Source organism: Bos javanicus, chromosome 21 (genome assembly GCF_032452875.1).
Source record: "Bos javanicus breed banteng chromosome 21, ARS-OSU_banteng_1.0, whole genome shotgun sequence".
In the NCBI taxonomy this organism is placed as follows: Eukaryota; Metazoa; Chordata; class Mammalia; order Artiodactyla; family Bovidae; genus Bos; species Bos javanicus.
The window spans coordinates 63,785,560-63,805,593 of NC_083888.1; the positions used below are offsets into that span (position 1 = coordinate 63,785,560).

Genomic DNA, 20,034 nt, shown 5'->3' on the forward strand with positions numbered 1-20,034 from the left:
ATTAAAATGCAGGTGTTAGGGGGAACATGCAAAAACAAGAAAAGTTTTTTAAAAGAGAAGTAATAATTGAACTGTTGATGTTTAATCTCTTTGGTCCTGGTACAGAAATAGACAAACAGATCAGTGAACAAAAAAAAGATTGTATGTGAGCACACGTGTGTATGTATAGGTAGCTTAGGATGTTGTTTGATAAAAGAGAAAATGATGATTTATTCTATAAATGACATTGGGGAAGCCTGCTTCAGGAAGGTGAAAGATTAAAACACAGTAATGATGTGCCTCGTTCACACACACACTTTTAACTGGTACAATTCACTGTCCAGGTATCCATGAAGCTGTCACTGTTGTAATCTTTCTTGCTTAAAATTTTCAGTGTAAATGCCTGAAAGATTGCATTTTTTAATGGAAGTTTGGAAGGAAACCAAGTTTTATTAATGTATCTATAAAGTAAATATCTGTTTTGTAAAGGGGGCTCGTGTGTATTGAAAGTAATAACATTTCTGAGAATGTTTGTTTCCAATAGTTTTAAAAATTAACTCTGATTGTTTTGTTTTCCTACTTGTAGTTCTTTTGAGAATTATATCGTCTCCTGAGCATGTTAAAGGCCTGAGTGGGAGAGAAGAGAAAGGGAATGAAAAATAGTTTCTAAAATAGAACTTGGGAGAGAGAATAAAAGGAAAGCTCACTTTTTTAATGCTGGTTCAGACCTGTGATTGAAATGACTACCCCAGTGTTTGTTATTTCATTTTTAGGAAGAAGTAATGGTTCTGGAGAGAATCTTACTGCAGACCATAAAGTTCGATTTACAGGTAGAACACCCGTACCAGTTCCTGCTCAAGTATGCAAAACAGCTCAAAGGTGAGGAGAACCTCTTCATTCTGAAATCATCTGTATAATAATTTGATGACACTCAAGATTATACTTTTCAAGATAGAAAAGCAGAAAGTTCAATGTGTGAAGTACCCAGGCCATAGCTTGCCAGACAATTCATATTATAGCTGCTAATGCTGTTTCCTTTTATGTATAAACAGACTCTGTCATCCAGTTGCCAAGTGATATGAGGCAGGAAAATGAGTCAGAATTTTTTTAAATAGCCTAATAAAATCAGCCTCAGAGCCAGGTTTCCCGTAAATGGTGGTTCGGTGTGGGTTGTGCGGAAGGAGCACAGAGGCAGGCCCTGGGGCCGCTCATCTGGCCTTGGCTCCCCGGCAGCAGCTCTTTGCTACGTGTTAGGACCGCTGCTGAGCACGTGGTAGGCTTTAAATAAGTACTCGTTGCCTCTTGTTTATTGTTTTTTCTTTCTGTTGCTACTAATTTGCCTTCTCTTTCCCATCTCTAGGTGACAAAAACAAAATTCAAAAATTGGTTCAAATGGCATGGACATTCGTCAATGACAGGTACATGTGTTCACATGGGTTTAATCACGGTGTTTTCAAACAGGCAGGGACTTTATGTGTCATCTAACCCGAACCCCTTATTTTGTAGTGGGGAGACTGACTTGCCCCAGCCTTAGGGCCCAGTACACAGCAGAGCTGCGGTTAAATAAAATCCAGGTCATCTGCTTCCCAGCAGAGGGGTAACCTGTTACTTCATGGTGGTACAGGATGCTGAAGCCTTACCACCGGCTTGAAACAGAGGTCCAACACAACATACCAGAGAGTTTTGACAAGTAAATACTTAAATCCATTTGATTTTGGAAAAGTTGCAGAGTATGTATCTGCAGTTTTATACTTTTTGTGATGATTCTAGAGCCTTGATGTTCTTGTAGCCCAGAGATCTAATGAGGTATTGTATGGGGAACAAAATGCCCACGAGTAGCGTTGCCTCACGTGAGGAGAAGCATCAGCACCAGGATTCCAGCCACTTAAGAACTTAAATTCACCCGTATTTCATGGCACAGCAGTTTCTGAATGTGCTGGAATTCTTCTGCCTCTTTAAGGAACAGACAGATTAGTAGCTGTAGTTAAGTAACTCATTTCAGTACATTTAGAAGGCTAAAAACTTGCTAATTAATAATACTGTGTTTGATCATGTATAGGGGTATATAAGCAAACAGACATTTGGATACAGCATCTAATCTCCATGCATGTGGTTAGTCATAAGTGTTTGATCATCCAAGTCAAGTCACCTCTTTTTCTTGTTGAACTAGTCTCTGCACGACCTTGTCACTACAGTGGGAACCAGAGATCATAGCAGTGGCGGTGATGTATCTTGCGGGACGTTTGTGCAAATTTGAAATACAGGAATGGACCTCCAAACCCATGTACAGGAGATGGTGGGAGCAGTTCGTGCAAGACGTCCCGGTGGATGTTTTGGAAGGTACGGGGCTTGCTGAGTATTCTGCAGGCTGATCATTCTTCCCTGGGAGCCTTGAGTCCCGAGAATGGATTTTCCCCAGTAGGTACATGCAAACTATTCTTTACTTAAATTCTCTAATATAGAGTGTTAATTCTGTCCAAGCACATTGTTTTGGTGAACTGAAAATGCACACCAGTGCTGCGCACACCAGAGATGGGTGATTTATTAATACAGATACAACCTGGCATAATGGTCCTTGTAGGGGCATCACAGCTGCAAGGGACATGGGGGGATTTTAAAACATCACCTTGTGAGGAACGCAATTGTTGCCTCTCGTTTAGACATCTGCCACCAAATCCTGGATCTGTACTCCCAAGGGAAACAACAGATGCCTCATCACACCCCCCACCAGCTGCAGCAGCCCCCATCTCTCCAGCCCACACCGCAAGTGGCACCAGTGCCACCGTCACAGCCGCCTCCAGGCCCCGAGCCGCCCCAGCCCCCGCAGAAGGACTCACAGCAGCCGGCCCAGCAGCCGCCGCCGCCGCCAGCCCAACCACCCAAGAAACCATCACCGCAGCCTAGTCCCCCCCGCCAGGCGAAGCGAGCCGTGGTGAGTGCGCCGGCTCCCCACAGCAACCCCCACCCCCTACCCCCGACACACACACACACACACTGCGTGTGTTCCCCTTGCTGAGGGATCGCCTGGAACTGCAACTTAGCCGTCTGCATGTCCGTGGGCAGCTGGACCGCTGGTGTGGTGGGAGGGGAGGCCTCTAGGAGCCAGGGCAGCTCTGTCCTCCAGCCCTGCTGTTGCTGTGCCGGAGCCCCAGAACCTGCCAGGGGTCATTTGCGCGTCCACACACTGCTGGGGTAGGTGTCTCCCCGGTCTGTCAGTGACGTGGGGTATCTAAAGGTCCCTCCCTACGGTAGGGGGAAGCCCTGCGGGACAGTGGCGAGGCAGCAGCCCCCGCTCACCACGGTGCCCACAGCTCAAGGAGGGCTCAGGGCTCGCTGTGCAGAAAAGCCAGTCCTTCTGTCCTATTTGAAAGGGAAAGAGGAGGGAGGCAGAAATCTGTCAGGTGCCTTGGTTTGCTCTGCAGGTTCAAGCCAAGGTTAATTTTTGTCTGAGGCCGTGTTCTGGCTGTGATTCTGCAGTGCCTGAATAATCGGTTTTTCTGATGGTTACTTTTCAGAGTCTTGTTAACCACTGTGTATTTTTTTTTGTAACAGGTTGTTTCTCCCAAAGAAGAGAACAAAGCAGCAGGTAATTTGCTGTTCTTGTGTTTCCTGTTTTAGTTTTATGTGTTGTTTATCAAAACTTTACATTCTTAATCAAAAAATCATTTCCTTTCAGATTTAGATTGACCTTAAAATTTAACTTTGGAGCCCATCCAAAACTGTACCCTACGTGCATTGTCCTCTCTGTGTTCCCTGACTCTGTGTTTTGGGATTGTACTCTAACAGAAAGTGTCAGTACAAAGGAAAACGCTGCTGCTGCTGTTGCTGCTGCTGCTGCTGCTAAGTCGCTTCAGTCGTGTCCGACTCTTTGCAACCCCATAGACGGCAGCCCAGCAGGCTCCCCCGTCCCTGGGATTCTCCAGGCAAGAACACTGGAGTGGGTTGCCATTTCCGTCTCCAATGCATGAAAGTGAAAAGTGAAAGTGCAGTCGCTCAGTCGTGCCTGACTCTTAGCGGCCCCATGGACTGCAGCCCCCCAGGCTCCTCCGTCCGTGGGAGTTTCCAGGCGAGAGTGCTGGAGTGGAAAAACACTAGCGGCAGTGAAAACGTGCTCAGCAACATGCGGTCGCTCCTTGGTATCAGCGGCAGGGGCGGCCTCCGCGACCTGCCTTGGATACCAGAGTCCCAGATACTCGAGTTTCATGGTCTGCCCTCCCTGTCTGCAGATGCAAGGGGCCGACTGTATATCAAAATAGGAATGTAGGCAAACTGCTGCAGCAGCATTTATTTTTGAAGGTTAGTTAAGCCCACCGCAGTCAACAGAGTAAAGGCCCCCAGCCAAGCAGCGAGCAGCAGCGTGCACGTAGAAAGGAGGGGAGCCACGAGCCAGGGTGCCGCCTGCTGCTTCCAGGGCCAGGCTTCTCTGCAGCACCTGTTCGCCCCATATTTGTGGATCCGAGTTGGTTAACTTGTTTCTGTGCTGGAAACCACAGGGGAGGGAAGCCGGACGGTCACAGAGGAGAAGACTAGAGGCGCTGTGCCTCCGACTCAGCCGGCTGGCGGTGCTGACCCCTGTGCGGGCACAGACCGGGCGTATTTCTGATTCTCTGTTTTCTCTGTTGCTTGGTTCCAGGGTAGGAATCCTGGGAATTATTTATTGAACTGTTGTGAGATCTTCACATTACAGTAAAGCTACATTTTTCTCAGGATCTTTGGGGAAATGATGAGTTCAGTACAGGGGAGATCTTTTTTTTAGCTCCAGAGGGGTAAGCAGCAAGTGTGAGACACAGAAGAGGGAGGGGCTGTGCTCTGTTTCACGTGGGTGCACGGTCCGCTGAGCCAGTGCCACCCTGTGAGAGGCAGAGACAAGCCCATGCGCCTCGAGGAGGACTGACGCCAGTTAGCTGGGGCTGACAGGGTGGAGTGTTTAGGTAGATGAAAGTGATCAGTGGAATGAGAATTTTAGAGAAAACAAGAGAAAGGAGTTTTACTGGACTGTGGGGTAAAGGGGAATAGCTTTGGCTAGAACCGAAGGTGGGATGGAAGCAGTGACCATGCCCACCTAGTGGAGGGTGGGTGCTGCAGAAGCTGGGGCGCCACTGGAGATGTGTGAGCAGGAGATGGCACGACCTGAGCTCACTCAGTTCAGAAAGTTTCTTGGCAGTACTCACGGCACGGAGACTGGGGAATGGGGTCGGGGGGATCTCTCGGGAAGAGGGCAAAGAGGGGCCGTCCCTGGACCTTGAATTCAGCCTGTGTCTGAGACGGAGGAAGCCAGGAATGTTGAGCAACTCCAGAGCAGAGTGGTGTACAAGCTACAATAGAGAAGTTTCAGGAAGAAAGAACCAAAAATACATACGAGAAGATAGAGTGCTCTTTTGGTTGTATGTATACTCTCTCTCCTCGTGACTGGAAGATACTGGACGCAGTGCAGCCTGTCTTGGCCACTTAGCCAGGTGGTCACTGGGGGTGCCAGTTCCATGCAGCTGCCCCACCCCAAAGGGTGGGCCGTGTGCTCTGCCCCAAGTGGTCCCGACTGCTTTGCTGTTACGTCTGCTCGTGTCCAGCCTCCAGTTAATATGCTGATAACTGGGAGTAAATACTTATGAGAAAATAAACTCGGATGTGCCTGAGCAAGAATTAAACAGCGGCAGTTGCTCCTGTGCACACTCGGGGCCTTTCTTTGTGTTCTCTGTGTTAGGGTGGACCCCGATGGATACCACTTGGCACCTGAGATTCACTCCACTTCTCTCAGGTCATTGGAGGGCTTGTCTTAGGTGGTCAGGAGGAAACTGGGCAGATTCGGAAAACGGGCTGGCCATTTTTGTTTTGTGGGGGAGGTGGTGAGAGGTGTGGGGCGTTGGCGGGGGCAAAGGCGGGGGGACCAAGGGATGTATTTGTTTGATTTCCTTTTTGTTCTTTTAAAAGGATGGTTTAGCCAGTCTGTCCTTAGCTTCCCTTAAAGCCTTCATATCTGCCTTTTCCCCAAAAAAATTCCTTAACGGTACATTTTTCTTTTCATTCTCTCTCTCTCTCTCTGTGACATGTTTATTCTACATGAATAATAGCTTTTTTAAATCTATTTTTTCTTTTTAGAACCACCACCACCTAAAATCCCCAAAATCGAGCCCACTCACCCTCCGTTGCCTCCAGCCCATCCACCTCCAGGTGAGTGCTGCTGGTCTCTGGGAAGACCAGTTTTTCTCTGTGCCTTTTTGAAGGACAGATTTTGGAAGTCCTGGGGAAAATTTCTAGAAGAATTTCAGAAATTTAAAAAGACATTAATGACCTGGGTGTGAAAACTCGCTCAGTGTTGTCTGACTTTTTGCGACTATGGACTGTAGCCTGCCAAGCTCCCCCGTCCATGGAATTCTCCAGGCAGGAATTGATCCAGGGTCTCCTGCACTGCAGGCAGATTTTACTGTTTGTGCCACCAGGGAAGCCCCTGGAACACAAAGGGGGTCCAGGCGGGTGGGAGTTGGGGAGGGTGCAGACTGACCGAGAGAGATGTGTTCTCATGACCCACAGGGTCTCCCAGTCAGTCTGCACCCTCTCCAACTCCCAGCCCCGCTCCCCTAACCTCATCCTCCCACTAGCCTGACCCCACACCATCCAGCCCCCTCCCCCTTCCCCCTCTGTATATATTACTCTTGTCTCACATTTCTGAGTTCACTTGAGGGCTCTGCAGCTAGATACACTTTCCACAGTGGAAACAACTTCCCCTCTGAAAAATTCACAGGTTTACACCAAGGGCAGTTCCAGTCCTCAGGCCTGAAAAATACTGGAAGTCTTCTCTTGTGTCTCGTTCTTGAGGGTCTATTCCCTACAGCCCCCCATCAGACCCCAAGCTAAACTCTTTAGAGGGCCCCCCGCGGGGAGACATCCAAGATGGAGCCCCTGTCATGAACGGTGCTGGTGCTGAGGATGTGGGCGGGGGTGGTGTGGGTGCATCCGGGAAGGGGGTAAGGGGCGTGAGGCAGGGGGCTGGACCGGAAGGGGCTCGGATGAGTCTGAACTCCAGCTTGAGCATCCCAGAGAAGTAATCCATGGCTGTGTCCACTGACCTGAAATCTCCTCTGCCCGTCAGAAGTGTCATTTTTCTGGCCTACATGTGACTCCAAGAAGCTGCATAAGGTCTACATCCAGGGCTTCTGCCCCCTCCACGTCCGTGTCCGTCATCCCCTTGCCCACCTTCCTCCTCCTATGGCTTCAGAAGCTGCAGCCCTGCTGGCAGTGGTGGCAGTGGGCCCTGCCGCTGCCTCACCGCCCGTCCCTCCTGCCCCAGCCCTGCTGCAGTGGCCCCACTGGCCCCTCTGCTACCGGCACCCAGGCAGGCCACAGCTCCTCTCAGAAAATTGTTTTTACAGCCAGATAAGTGAGGATGTTGTGAATTCTAAGCATATCTGAATATTCTCTGATCTCTTGTATCCAGAGATAGTGAACTACCCAGGAGAAATGAATTTAGAATTAGTTTTAGGAAAACAACAGCCCTGCCAAGTTAGGAACATTGACCCAGTCTGGGCAGGAGCGCAGTAGACCTCAGGCTCCGGGCTCTGGTGCCTGCTTTCTGTTGGCAGCGTCTCTTCTCAGTACACTTTGAAGAGGAAGCAGTTGTACGTGGAGTCACGTGGAGAAGAAAGAATGAGAAGTGTTTCACAGGCACCCAGTCAACTAGGATGCCTCCGGGACATCACTAGAGAGGGAGGCGGGAAGTTGTAAAGAGCTTCCCTTCTTTACCTGTGGCATCATTTTGGAAGGCGGAGCGTTTCGCTAGAGAAGGCGGAAATTGGTGTGTGGGAGGTGCTCCAGAGACCTCTGAGCCTCGGGGGGCCCAGGGACCTGGGACAGGGCACCGGTCAGACCTGCCGCGGGGCGGAGGGGGGTGGTCAGACACTGGCCCACGTGTTGTTGATGCCAGGTCACCAGCGTGACCATCTCTCAGCAGACAGTGGTGTGGTCTGGCCCCGGCCTGGGCTCGCCTTCTCCGGGGGCAGAGATGGGCAGAAAGAAGGGGCCCGCACGTGTTTGTGCTAGATGTGGGGCTGGAGTGGAAGGGGCTTCCCGTGCAGGGATGCCCGTGTCTCCTGCGCTCGGGACCAAGGGAAGCGAGGTGGAGAGCCTGTGTGGCGGAAAACTAGCCAACAGCGTCAGGACACGAGCGCGGGCCGTGCTGTCCGGCCACAGAGGCGGCTTGTTGCTCCTTGGGAAAGTGGCCCATGGCGCTGCGACAGGGCCGGGAGCCCCAGGGGTAATTGGGCTGCACTGGAGCCCTAAGGGGGCGGTGTCCCCCGCCTCCACATGCCGCCTGCTTGGGAGGCAGCGGCCTGGGCCGGCCAGTGACCTGTCTCCCCTCCGCAGACCGGAAGCCACCCCTCGCAGCTGCTTTGGGTGAGGCCGAGCCTCCAGGCCCCGTGGAAGCCAGCGACCTCCCCAAGGTCCAGATCCCTCCTCCGGCCCACCCAGCGCCCGTGCACCAGCCGCCGCCGTTGCCGCACCGGCCGCCGCCTCCACCGCCCTCCAGTTACATGACGGGGATGTCCACCAGCAGCTCCTACATGTCCGGGGAGGGCTACCAGAGCCTGCAGTCCATGATGAAGACCGAGGGCCCCTCCTACGGGGCACTGCCCCCCGCCTACGGCCCGCCGGCCCACCTGCCCTACCACCCCCACGTCTACCCACCCAACCCGCCTCCGCCGCCCGTGCCCCCGCCCCCCGCCTCCTTCCCGCCGCCTGCCATCCCTCCCCCAACTCCTGGCTACCCCCCACCCCCGCCCACCTACAACCCCAACTTCCCGCCCCCACCCCCTCGCCTGCCCCCGACCCACGCGGTCCCGCCGCACCCGCCCCCGGGCCTGGGCCTGCCACCGGCCAGCTACCCGCCCCCGGCGGTGCCCCCGGGAGGACAGCCCCCTGTGCCCCCGCCCATCCCCCCACCCGGCATGCCTCCCGTCGGGGGTCTGGGGCGGGCAGCCTGGATGAGATAACCTTTGACGCCTCTCTTTTCCTTTGTTGTTTTTTTAAAAGTTTTTCTAATCAACTTGAAAAGTAGTTTAAGTGGGTAAGCAGCAGAGTACCTTGAATAATCTCAACAGTTGTAGTATGGGAAGAAGTGGACGGGACCCCGGAGATGAAATCAGGGTGCTCCTGCGCACCTGGAGAGCGGGCAGAGCAGCCCGCGGGGGCCCAGGCCGCCGGCTGTGACCCCACCGCCTCTGGTCTCAGCGCGTCCTCGGGCCCTGCACCGGGTTACTTCACTCTGGTGAGAACGTTCACACGCAGCTTCAGTGAGGAGTGCGTTTCCTTCTAGAAACCAGTGCCTATTTTCCCTGGAAACTCAGTTTTCAGTAGTTCAGCTCCCTCTGAAGTCAGGCTCTCGTCAGTGCTGTCACTCCCGGTGTTCTCGCCGTGACTCCCAGGCCAGATGAACGGCTGTTTGATTTAGAGAAACCCACACCCTTTGTGTTCAAGTTACTCTGAAGGGGTTGCCTTGCTTGGATGGCTCTATTCTTTTTCCTCCAGGGAGAAAGGGAGAGATGTTCTTGGAAGTAATGTATGTTTACATCAATTTGCAAATTCCTATACATAGAGATATATTTTTTAAGTGTGAATGTAACAACATACTGTGAATTCCATCTTGGTTACAAATGAGACTCCTTCAGTCAGTTACCCAATAAAATCAGTTCTGAAATGGCCCCTTTGGTTTGTTACGGGCAGAAGGGGGGGCGCTCCTGGGGTTTGCAGCCCAGAAGCAGGTGGTCTTCCTGGGGCACAGGAGCAGGGCATGGAGGAAGGGCCCCCAGGAGATGGCCCAGGAGGGCCTTCAGGGGCCCGCCCCCCACATCAGGCACCGGCCGGGCTTTCTCCGGAGGAAGTAGTTGAATGTGGTGCTGGTTTGGGATTGTCCATCTCCCTCCATAGGCAGGTCCCTGGGTCAGACCTGGGTTTAAATTGGAAACCCTTTCCCCTGCTGGTCTGACTGGAGGCCCTGGAGCAGCAGGCGTCAGCCCCACTATCCGCCCCAAGGGGCCCCATCACCAGAGACAAATGAGCACTGCGCACGGAGGCTTGCAAGGAGCCTTTATTTATCTAGCACAAAGTATACACTATCACAATCTTCTCTGTTAACTCCTTTTACTAAAATAGTTCAAATCAATGTTTTTACCACACTATCAAAAAGTTCTATTTCTTTTTCTCTCCCCAAATCAAAGTGGTTCAATAGAAGGTAGAAACGGGCACAGGAGTCCAGGGCTACCGGCGCTGCCCGGAGCTGGGGTGGGGTCGGCCCGTGCTCCAGCCATCACGTCCCACGGAAGACAGTGTGGCTGCCGGCCCGGGGACGAGAGCCAGGCACGCGCCCGTTCCCAGAGAGCAGCACAAATACTTCCCCCACGTTATGAAAAATATACACCTCTACCGCTCTGCAGTCATGCATTTCCTTTGTTTCTTTAAAAAAAAAAAAAAGTCAGTAGTATGCATGGTTTCCTCTCAAGTTTTCAAGAAAGAAAAAAAAATGAAAGGTCACTTTTCTCTTTCAAACACTGATGTGTGGCTAATAACTTTTGGATAAAAATGTGCTCAGTGGATTCCGATTCCAGGATGGGCCTGGCCACCAGGGATGAGGCTGGAAGGTGACATCCACCACAGTGGGGACGAAAGCCACAGCACAGGGGTCCCATGGGGCTCCGGCAGCAGAGTATCTGAAACGGACCTTCACGAAAGGACACCAGGTTCAGCGACACCCCCACCCTCGAGCTTCAGAGCTAAGGCTCCGGACGGGAGGAGGGGCGCCGTGGTCGCCCTGCGCACACTCCCTGCTTAGTGGCAGAGCTGGGACTCCCCTGAGCTGGCCCCCGGGATCCTCCTCCCAGCCGTGGGTTCCTGCTGTAGCCACGGCCCGGGGCCTGGCGCAGACCGGGCAGAGGCGCTGCAGGCTTTCCAACAGCTTATGTGAATGAGATGGTATCCCAGGTACGGCTGTGTCCTGGAAAGCCGTTCCCAGGCAGCGCTGGCTCTGGACACCACCGCAGCATTAGGGGCAGGGTCACCTCCCTCCACCAGGGAAAGGTCCCTTTGAGGCCCGTTCCCCACGTCAGTTTGCAGGAGACCCGCAGGTACCAGGACACCTGACTTATTGCTTATTTTCATTGGTGGCCAAGCCAGCCTGACCCAAACATAACACACGGGGTTCTCGGATATGGCTCCCACCCAGGAGACCCAGGACCCGGGTGTGGGGGGGAGCCTCTGCCCTCCAGCTCGCTGCCCACCTGTGTAGGAATCACCCAGCTCCAAGTGCACACCCCTAGAGACGGTGCTCACCACCTGGCCTAAGGACCAGCTCCTCCCAGGGCGCCCACAGCTTTCGGTAACGCCCGGGGCGTCAGGACCATGCCCGACGCCATCAGCAGCACCCACTCGGCACTCCCCGGACGCGGGCCTCTCCCCGGGGACTGTTCACCCAAGGGTGCCAACGGCAGACAGGCAGTGGGGACGGCTCCGAGTCCCCGCCAGGGGAAGACCCAGGGCAGCCTCACCCGTCCCTTCACCTGGTCCCCGCCCCTCATGAGAGCCTGGACGAGGCCAAGACAGCCTCTCAGACCGCCCAAGCTCTCGGTACGGCCGAGACGCAGGGTTCAGCAGTGCTGGAGGAACTGGAAACGAAGGCCTCTAGCCTCTAGGCCTCACTCCCCTCCCACATAAATTTTAACATTTACATGTCTCGCTTTACAGTTTTATACACGGTCATTTTACACCAAAGGTCTTATTTGATCCTCAGAGCCCTGCAAGGAGGGCCTTAGGCTTCGCTGTTGACAGGAGAGAACACTGAAGCTCAGAAAGGGAGGTGGCCACCCACCGAGGGGGGGCAAGGCAGCGGGACTCCTCCGCAACCCACCCCCCACCAGCCGCCCCTCCAGCAGGAGGGTCCCCACTGGCCCCCACGCTGTGCCTGAGCTGCTGGCCCTGATCCTCTGAGTCCTCCTTTTTTCCCCACCAGGGGCCCAGAGATGCTGAGTGACTTGCTGAAGGTCACACAGGAAAATGAAAGCCAGAGCCCAGGGGGGCCCCTCACAAGGAGGGCAGAACCCCTTCACCTGCAGCCACGCAGCTCCGCACACAGTCACCCAGGAGGGGACCAGGCGCGAGGGCACCATTCCTGAGCAGGGGCCCGGCCGCGGCCTGGTGCCATCTGCACAGAGACAGACCCGGCCCGTCATGTGGAGCACAGACCCGGAAGTGCCTCAGGCCCCTGGGCATGAGGGACCCAGAAAGATGGGGCACCACCTGGCACAAGGCGAGGGAACATGGCAGAGGGTGTGTGACCAAGGGTGGGGGTGTGGAATCTAAAAACAAGCAGTGGCTGGCATCAGGGAGGCGCCAGGCTTGGGGGCTAGAGGAGGGGCCGCAGCGGAGCCCCCCTCATCCTAGAGTCACGGACTCTGCTCGGGGAGCCGGCATTCAGGCCCCGGCTGGTGGCTCAGAAGAGGAGCCCCGTGGCAGCAGTCTGGCAGCCGGCGGCTGCTGTCCCGGGCAGGCGGCAGCCAGGGGTGCCCCTCTGCCGGGGCTGGGCATCTCTGAGCACTCCTCAGCCTCTCGCCAATGGAGCCCACTGCCGGGCCCCGGAGCAGGAAGGAAGCCATCCAGGCTGCTCTGCTGGGGAGCCGTCTCCCCGCTATGCTGGTGTCTGAGAGGAGCGAGGGGCCGCACCCCAGCAGCCAGGCCGCGACAGGCAGCGTCCTATGTACAGTGCACCACGGAGAAAGGAGCCGGCAGCTCGGCACCGGGGCCAAGTCCACGTCCGAGGGGAAGTGGCCTACAAAGGCCCTTTGAACTGGTTCCCAGAGAGATGCTGCCGGATGGAGGGCTTGGAGCTGGCAGCATCTCCCAGTTTCCTCCAGACCACCTGTGGGGGGGAGGGGGCACTGTGAGGGGAAGGCCTGCCCCAAGCCGCCCCGGGGGCCTGTGGGCACAGACTGCCCCGTTGCTCAGGATCGCCCACGTCCCCTAGAGCCCTGGGGCCAGGGGGGTCACGGAGGAGACCCTCAGACCCAGTCTGTGCACGCTCACCCTCACCACCACTCCCCACCTCAGCGCACAGCACGTCTGGGTGCGGACCTGGCCTCATCATGGTCCAGTGGGGTCTACAGACCCGGGGCAGGGGTGGGGGTGGGGGCATGGGCAGAGGAGGGGGACTCAGGACACACCACCCCAAGTGGGGCCTGGGTGCAGCCCCTGTGACCCCCCTTCCCTCCTGGCTCCCTCGAAGTCCCACAGGGACAGCACGCATCGACCAGGCGGACGGGAGGAGGATGCTCTGCTTCCCCGAAGCCCCAGAGGGGCCCAGCTTCCCAAAGCCAAGGCAGCCCCGGGCTGGGGGGCTCGCAGAGCAGAGAGGGTCCCACGGGCACCCACAGTCTGAGCACCACCTGTGCGCCACCAGCAGCCAGAGCAACACTGGGAGACAGGTCAGGGGTCAAGGGTCAGGACGTGCTGGGCAAACCAGACCAGGATCAGGGACTCTGTTCTCAGGGAGGGGAAGCAGGGAAGAAGGAAGATGGGGCAGAGAAAGGGGGAGGGGAGGAGGAGGTGGAGGGGGCCAGAGAGAGGCCAGGGCTCCTGGAGCCCCAGAGCCTGCCCCCAGACCCCAGGCCCTCGCCCCTCCAGCGGGACCCAGCCAGCACCCCCCTGCCCCGGGACCTCACGTTGCACATCTCTCGGACGATGGCCTTCTCCTTCTCACTGAGGTCCTCCTCACAGCTGTCCTGCAGTGGCCTGTCGAGGTTTTCATGCACCTCCAGGACCTGAAGGGGCGGTCCCGAGATCACCAGGCAGGCCCTGGGCATTGCCCACCGCCCCCACCTGACCTCCCCCAGGCCTCAGCGCCCCCGGCTGCCACCCAGCACCCCCAAACCCCTCCCCCACAGTGTTCCAGGCAGCCAGGGCACCCCCTCGGCCTCCCTGCCCTGTTACTCAGTAGCCCCGAGGCCCAGAGAGGGCAAATGTGGGGTCCAAGGTCAGAGTCCGGAAGAGCAGCAGGGACCGAGGTGGGGGCCCCCCGAGGGAGCGGGAGCTGTCAGGGCCGGGTCCTCACCTTCATCGCATGCACCACGGCCTCGGGCTTCTGCCCCACGGAGCTGTAGCCGCTGGAGGAGGGCGAGGGCAGTTCGGGAGCCGGGCAGGCTGGGCCCTGCGGGAATGGACTGCGTCTGAGCTCAGAGCTCGCCCTGGTTGGCTCCCAGGGGCAGCCACAGGGCGACCAGCGGCTGGCAGAGGGCCTTGCATCTGGGACAGGGCCCGGGTGGGAGGAAACGGGGGCTGAGGTAATGGGGGCAGAGGAGGCTGGGAGGGAGGGCTGCGCCAGGGCAGAGGAGCAGCGAGAAACCTTCGCCCTTCCCAAGAAACCTCCCCACTTCCCAAATCCCATCAGTTCAGTCCCTCAGTCGTGTCTAACTCTTTGCGACCCCATGGACTGCAGCGCACCAGGCCTCCCTGTCCATCACCAACTCCCAGAGTTTACTCAAACTCATGTCCATGGAGTTGGTGATGCCATCCAACCATCTCATCCTCTGCATCCCCTTCCCATAGGCCCCTGTAAACAGCCCACGGGGAAGGTCTACTGTTCTGTTTGGCAGGTCACCTAGGAAGATGCGGAAGGGCTTGGGCTCTAACCCCACATAGCCTGACTCCTAAGTCCCCTCTCCCGGCCCAGTTTCCATCCTCTAGGGCCATCGTGGGGCTTCCAGCCCTGAGCCAGGCTTCCCAGTCCTGACCCTCCCAGCCCTGTCTGAGAATGGCCACCACATTCAGCAAACACTCCAACTGGCAACTAGGAGCCGGGCTCCCACAACAGCCTGGGAGGCCAGGAGATGAGTCCGGGAGAGGAAGGGATCCAGCCTCCGGTCCCCTGCCTGCCCTGCCTGCCCTGCCTGCCCGTGTTGGAGGTCGAGCATCTGCCCAGCTTCTCCTGGGCAAGGGGCGCTTGGCCAGGTGGCCATGGGGCAGGAGGCAGGCCTTCGGGCTGCAGTGGGGACACCCCAGGCCCCAGAGTAAGGTCAGGAAGGACTCAAGGCCGCATGGAAGGAGCTCACACTCAGAGACAGCTGGAGCCCTGGGGCCAGCAGGAGCCAGGTCAGGAGACGCTGGGCCAGGGCCTGAGATAAAGCAGCAGGTGCTGGAAGCCAGAGAGAAAAACACCGAGAAGTCCCCAGGGAGTGCGTGAGGGAGAGAAGACCCTGGGGTCTTGGGCGTCCCTCCCGTCTCTGACTCTTGGGTTTTCTTCTCCATCAACTGCCCGATGACCCCTCCAGAAACCAGTCCAACTCAGTGAGCTCGGAAGATGAGGCTATGGCCCCAGGATCCTGCCCAGCCAGGCCGCGCTGTGCAGGGACCCTCGGGGTCTGGAACATTCCACCACCAGCAGCCAACCTCTGCAGTCACCCCACCTGCCAGCATGGCCTGGACCTGCTCCCAGGGGAGCCTGGCAGGCTCGCCCTGCTCCCGGTTCCACACAGAGGCCAAGACCCCCCAGCCCTGGGGTCTGAGAAAGCTGGGCGTGGGCATGGTTCTCCAGGGAGGCCCAACCCACTCTGTATCTCAGTCTCTGTTTCTCAGCCAGGGTCTCTGTGTGTTGCAAGGCATGTGCAGAGCCCTGGGACGCTGTTCCCTAACTCTGGCCCAGGCTGCCTGGTCTCTGGTGTCATGTGGGCGAACCAAACACGGTCCTGGGGGGCAGGGGCTGGAGAGGGTGTGGGCCACAGCCAAGTCTGCACCTGGAAAAGAAGGCGGCCCTCCCCGCACTGGCCAGCAGGGGGCGACAGTCACACACACACAGCCCCAGGAGGCGCCTGGCCCTTGGCAGCTCCGGGCCCAGGTCCCCTCTGCACCTGGGGCTCCCAGAATTGCCGACAGGTTCCTGAAACAAAAGCCAGGAGTGGCTGGGGGAAGCTGTGCAATCCAGCCCTTTCCTGGGCCTCCTCGCTGGGCCAATACCAGGTGCTAATGGGGATTCCCTGGTGGCTCAGATGGTAAAACGTCTGCCTGCAACGTGAGAGACCCAGATTCGATCCCTGGGTCAGAAGGATCCCCTGGAGAAGGAAATGGCAGCCCACTCCAGTATTCTTGCCTGGAAAATTCCATGGACAGAGGAGCCTGGTAGGCTACAGTCCATGGGGTTGTAAAGAGTCGGACACAACGGAGCAACTTTACTCACTTAATGAGTGTGCAGAGGAGCCTATGGGCGAAGCCACTGCCGAACACTGGTCGGGACTCTAAACTTGAGAGCATTTCCCAAACCAGCTCACCCTGGAAGACCAACCCCCCTCCCCGCCGACCCCGATCACAGCCTGGAAGGCCCAAGGATGCCTCCCCAGCTCCCTAAGTGCCCACTCGGAGCAGGGCAGCCCACCGAGGGCTGACTGCAACCCTCTGCGCTGAAGCCATCTTTTCTATGCACCCATTTTACAGATGAGGAAGGGAAGGCTGCAAGACTTGCTTGAGGCCAAACAGCTAGTAAACCAGGGGGCCAAGCCTCCAGCCTGGGGCTGTGGGACGCCAGGAGCAGCGCCCAAAGTGGGGAGACAAGTGTACACCCCAGAGAACTGAACACAGATGTCCACACAAGTGCCCCATCCACAGGTGTTCAGAGAAGCACAATCACAGGAGGCAAAAATGGAAAGAGAGCCATGCACAGCGCCTGACGAACGGCTGAACAAAACGTGGGTACCCACGCAGTGGGGGGCTGCTTAATAAGAAAAAGGCACAAAGCTCCGACACCTGCTGCAGTGTGGATTCACCCGAGAACCCCGTGCTCAGAAGCCAGGGACAAAGACTGACACGTGTTATGCTTCCATTTATAAGAAATATCCAGAAAAGGCAAACGCAGAGGCAGAAAGCAGATTAGTGATTGTCAGGGGCTGGCAGGAGGGGGTGGGGAGGGATTGCTAATGAGCACAGGCTTGCTTTCTGGGGTGAGGGAGACATTTTGCTGCGATGATTGCACAGATCTGTGAAGATAATAAAATCCACTGAAATGGACACTTAAAATAGCCTCACAGAAGGTGTGCCCACACCCAGGTATAGAAGAGACAGCACCCCTGGCAGCGTCAGAGGGTCCTCCCCACACAAGCCTCCTCTCCTGGTGCATCCGTACGCAGGACATGGGGCTCAGCGCTCAGCCGCTCCAGAGAGGCTCTGTGCTCCATAAACAGCCTGAGAGGCCTGGACCGCGAGCCTCCACCTGAGCTCGGGCCTCTCTGTGGCAGCCTCCCACAAGACACCCCAACCCTCCCCCTCCACCCCAGGAACCTGCACCCCAGCCTCTGTGGAGCTGCGGGCTGGTCCCCGGCCCCCAGGCCCAGCTTGGCCTGGGTTCTGGCATGGACTAGCCATATGATCCTGGCAATCCACCCCACCTCTCCTCGGTGGGCCTCAGCTGCCTTCCCTCTGAAGTGGGGTGACAACCCCTGGCCACGCAGGGCAACTTAAGGGAGGCCCACAGACCCCCTCTTAAAGCCTCCTCCAGGAAGCCTTCCAGAAGCCTCCGTCCCTCCGACAGCCCAAGCAGCACTGTCAAGGCTTCAGGGGCTCAGCCTGGAGGAGCGAGCTTCCTCTGCTTACATCCCACAGGCCTGGCACACACCGGAGCCAGCTGGGCTTGCACAGCACTTTACAGTTTACACAGCACTTTACAGTTTGCAGCCTGCCGAGGCTTCAGCGCACAGTACTATCAGTGGTGAGGATTCCCACAGCCCAGGGAGAGGGTACGAAGGGCTGGAGAGCCGCCCCCCGTGGGGGCGATGCTGGGCTTTTCAGAGCCCTTCATCAGGAAGCAATCGGAGCCTCATTGAGCCACGGGGCTCCTGGGTAAATATTTGGATTATCTGTCGTCAGCGGGCTTTGCCGCCTCTGCAGCGTCAGCAGCTACATTCCTGGAGAAGGTGCGAGGCCTCGGAGAGAAACTGCAGAGGGTTCCGCCGGCAGCCAGCAGCGGCGCCAGCCCGGAGTCCCAGGAGGCGCCCCAGGCTCACCCTCACTGGCCGGGGTGGAGGCGGGCAGCAAGGCCGGGACCCTGGGAGAGAGTCGGGCCCACCGTGACCTCAGGCCGGCTCGGTTTCCTATCTGTTCTGCGGGGACAGTGAGGTCCCCGCCCTGTGACAAGGCTTCTGGGCGTGGGGAGAGCCCGGCACAGCCCTCCACGTAACAGATGCTCAGCAAGCATCACACGGCTCACCCGAACGCGTGCTTCTGGGGGAGGTGGTTTTGCACATTTACCGATTTGTGCAGTCACCCAACAGAACACTTCCATCACCTCCTCCCCGCTCCCCCAAGCCCCTGGCAACCACTCCCGCGCTCTCTGCCTCTATAGATCCCTGCCTTCTGCACACACAGAGTCCCCGGGAATGACGCGCATTCACCCACAAGGAGGGTCCTGAGCTGACCATGCGCATCCTGGGGAGTGAGCCCCCTGCCGCCCTCCCAGGGCAGGTCAGGGCCCAGGCGAGAACCCAGGACAACTGTGGGGGCCCTGGCAAGAACTGAAGCACGCAAGCATACACCTGAGCTCAAGCCTGGGGTAGCAACCCCCGCACAGACTCAGGCCAGCCCCACCCCAGCTGGGCAGCCTCTCCCTGCTGCGTCCAAGGAGGGACACATGCCCACAGAGACAGACAGTGGCTGGGCCTCATGGCCACTACACCAGCCTGAGATGCCAGGGACAGCATCTCAAGCTGGGCCTCCACCTCCCACCAACACACTGGGAGACTTACAAGGTTCCAAGGGTCGAGGGTGGAGGTCAAGGGTCAGGGGCCCAAGCGCTGCCCCGGAAGAGCTTGGGCATAAGCCAAGGGTCCCCAATCTAGCTCAGCTGTGACCGCCCACGTGGCCCTGGGCAGGTTACAAGCAAGCACGGTCTGAGCCACACCCCTCCAATTCCCCGGGGGGGGTCCAGGGTCCTCCTGGGCATGGTGGGGCCTTGGGGGAGGGGCACTTACGTTTTGCAGGGAGTCCTGGTAGGAGGGCGGCAGGCTGGAGAGCTGGGACTCCGAGTGGTACGGGGAGAAGCCTTTCCGCAGTGTCCTGAACTCCCCAGGGCCTGCCTGCTGCAAGAGAGAGAGAGAGAGAAGGGGGCGGGGTTGGATATGGGGTGGGAGGCTGCGCCGAGAGGGCTGAGGACTGCTGGCCTCTCTACTGCACGAGACTCCCCAGCCTGGTCCTCAGGGCACCTGCCAGGGGGCCCTGCCTGTGCCTTCTCCCTTCCCCGCCCCCTCTATCCATCCTCACCGCCACGGCCATCAGAAGCCCTTGACATCCCTCTCCCCACTCAAGCATCAGAGCCACGAGGCCAGGGGCTTTGATTCGCTCCCTGCTGCATGCTTTATAAACATCTGCTGAGTGGCCAAATAAACAGGTGAGTGAGTCGGTGGCTCTCCCCACCCCTCTCCACCCTCGCCCCTCTGCGCCAGCATCCTGCCCCTGGGGTCCCCCACAAGGCCTGGGCAACAGCCTCTCCAGCCCTGGGGCTCACATCCTGGGTAAAGGGAAGTCCGCCCACCACCAAGAGGCTGGGGGCTGCCTACAGAGTGAGCCTGCACAGCTCTCTGACACTTGCCCACGAGCCTCCGCCATCGGACAGGGAGCTCCCGAATGCGAGCCCCAGGCCTCGCCCTCTGTGTCCACAGGAACCAGTGCCACTGGGCTTGTGACTAAAGCCCAAGGCATGCTTAGAAGGAGTGGATGAGGGAGGAGAGAGTGAATGAATGAATGAACAAGTATAGATTTGGCCTTAAGTGGTTCACTTGGGCAAAGCAACACACGGCCCCCCTACAGAAGCTGGGGCTGGACCCAGACAGGGGGAGGACCCAGGGGTCACACTCAAACCAGCACAGCCCCCAGTCCAGCCGAGCAGAAGCCTTGGTCTGCGGGCCCTCTGAGTCCCTTCGACCCTGGGATGGCGTTTCTGAACCCAACACCCTCTTCTACTTCAAAGGAACTTCGGGAACACTGCTGGGCAGATAAAATTCAGTGGAAAGTCCTATAAATCAGCAGGCTGTTGAGTTGCCCAAA

At 57.3% G+C, this 20,034-nt stretch overlaps 2 protein-coding genes across 8 annotated transcripts in view; one reads left to right on the top strand and one right to left on the bottom strand.

The window, feature by feature from the left end:
* CCNK (cyclin K) overlaps positions 1-9,667 on the top strand; it is a 30,310-nt gene extending 20,643 nt beyond the window's left edge. For 4 of the 5 annotated variants that reach the window (XM_061395296.1, XM_061395294.1, XM_061395297.1 and 1 more), the window contains 8 exons: positions 753-858; positions 1,340-1,397; positions 2,150-2,319; positions 2,640-2,911; positions 3,532-3,565; positions 5,681-5,734; positions 6,076-6,147; positions 8,338-9,667. In XM_061395296.1, coding sequence (XP_061251280.1) covers positions 753-858; positions 1,340-1,397; positions 2,150-2,319; positions 2,640-2,911; positions 3,532-3,565; positions 5,681-5,734; positions 6,076-6,147; positions 8,338-8,963 — 1,392 coding nt within the window. In that variant the 3' untranslated portion in view covers positions 8,964-9,667. The remainder of the gene's footprint in view (positions 1-752; positions 859-1,339; positions 1,398-2,149; positions 2,320-2,639; positions 2,912-3,531; positions 3,566-5,680; positions 5,735-6,075; positions 6,148-8,337) is intronic. The other variant, XM_061395298.1, reaches the window with a different exon arrangement.
* Positions 9,668-10,039: 372 nt separating this feature from the next.
* Positions 10,040-20,034, bottom strand: part of CCDC85C (coiled-coil domain containing 85C) — a 78,151-nt gene continuing 68,156 nt past the window's right edge. For 2 of the 3 annotated variants that reach the window (XM_061395299.1, XM_061395300.1), the window contains 4 exons: positions 18,963-19,070; positions 14,066-14,161; positions 13,677-13,775; positions 10,040-12,877 (listed from right to left, as the gene is read on the bottom strand). In XM_061395299.1, coding sequence (XP_061251283.1) covers positions 12,788-12,877; positions 13,677-13,775; positions 14,066-14,161; positions 18,963-19,070 — 393 coding nt within the window. In that variant the 3' untranslated portion in view covers positions 10,040-12,787. The remainder of the gene's footprint in view (positions 12,878-13,676; positions 13,776-14,065; positions 14,162-18,962; positions 19,071-20,034) is intronic. The other variant, XM_061395301.1, reaches the window with a different exon arrangement.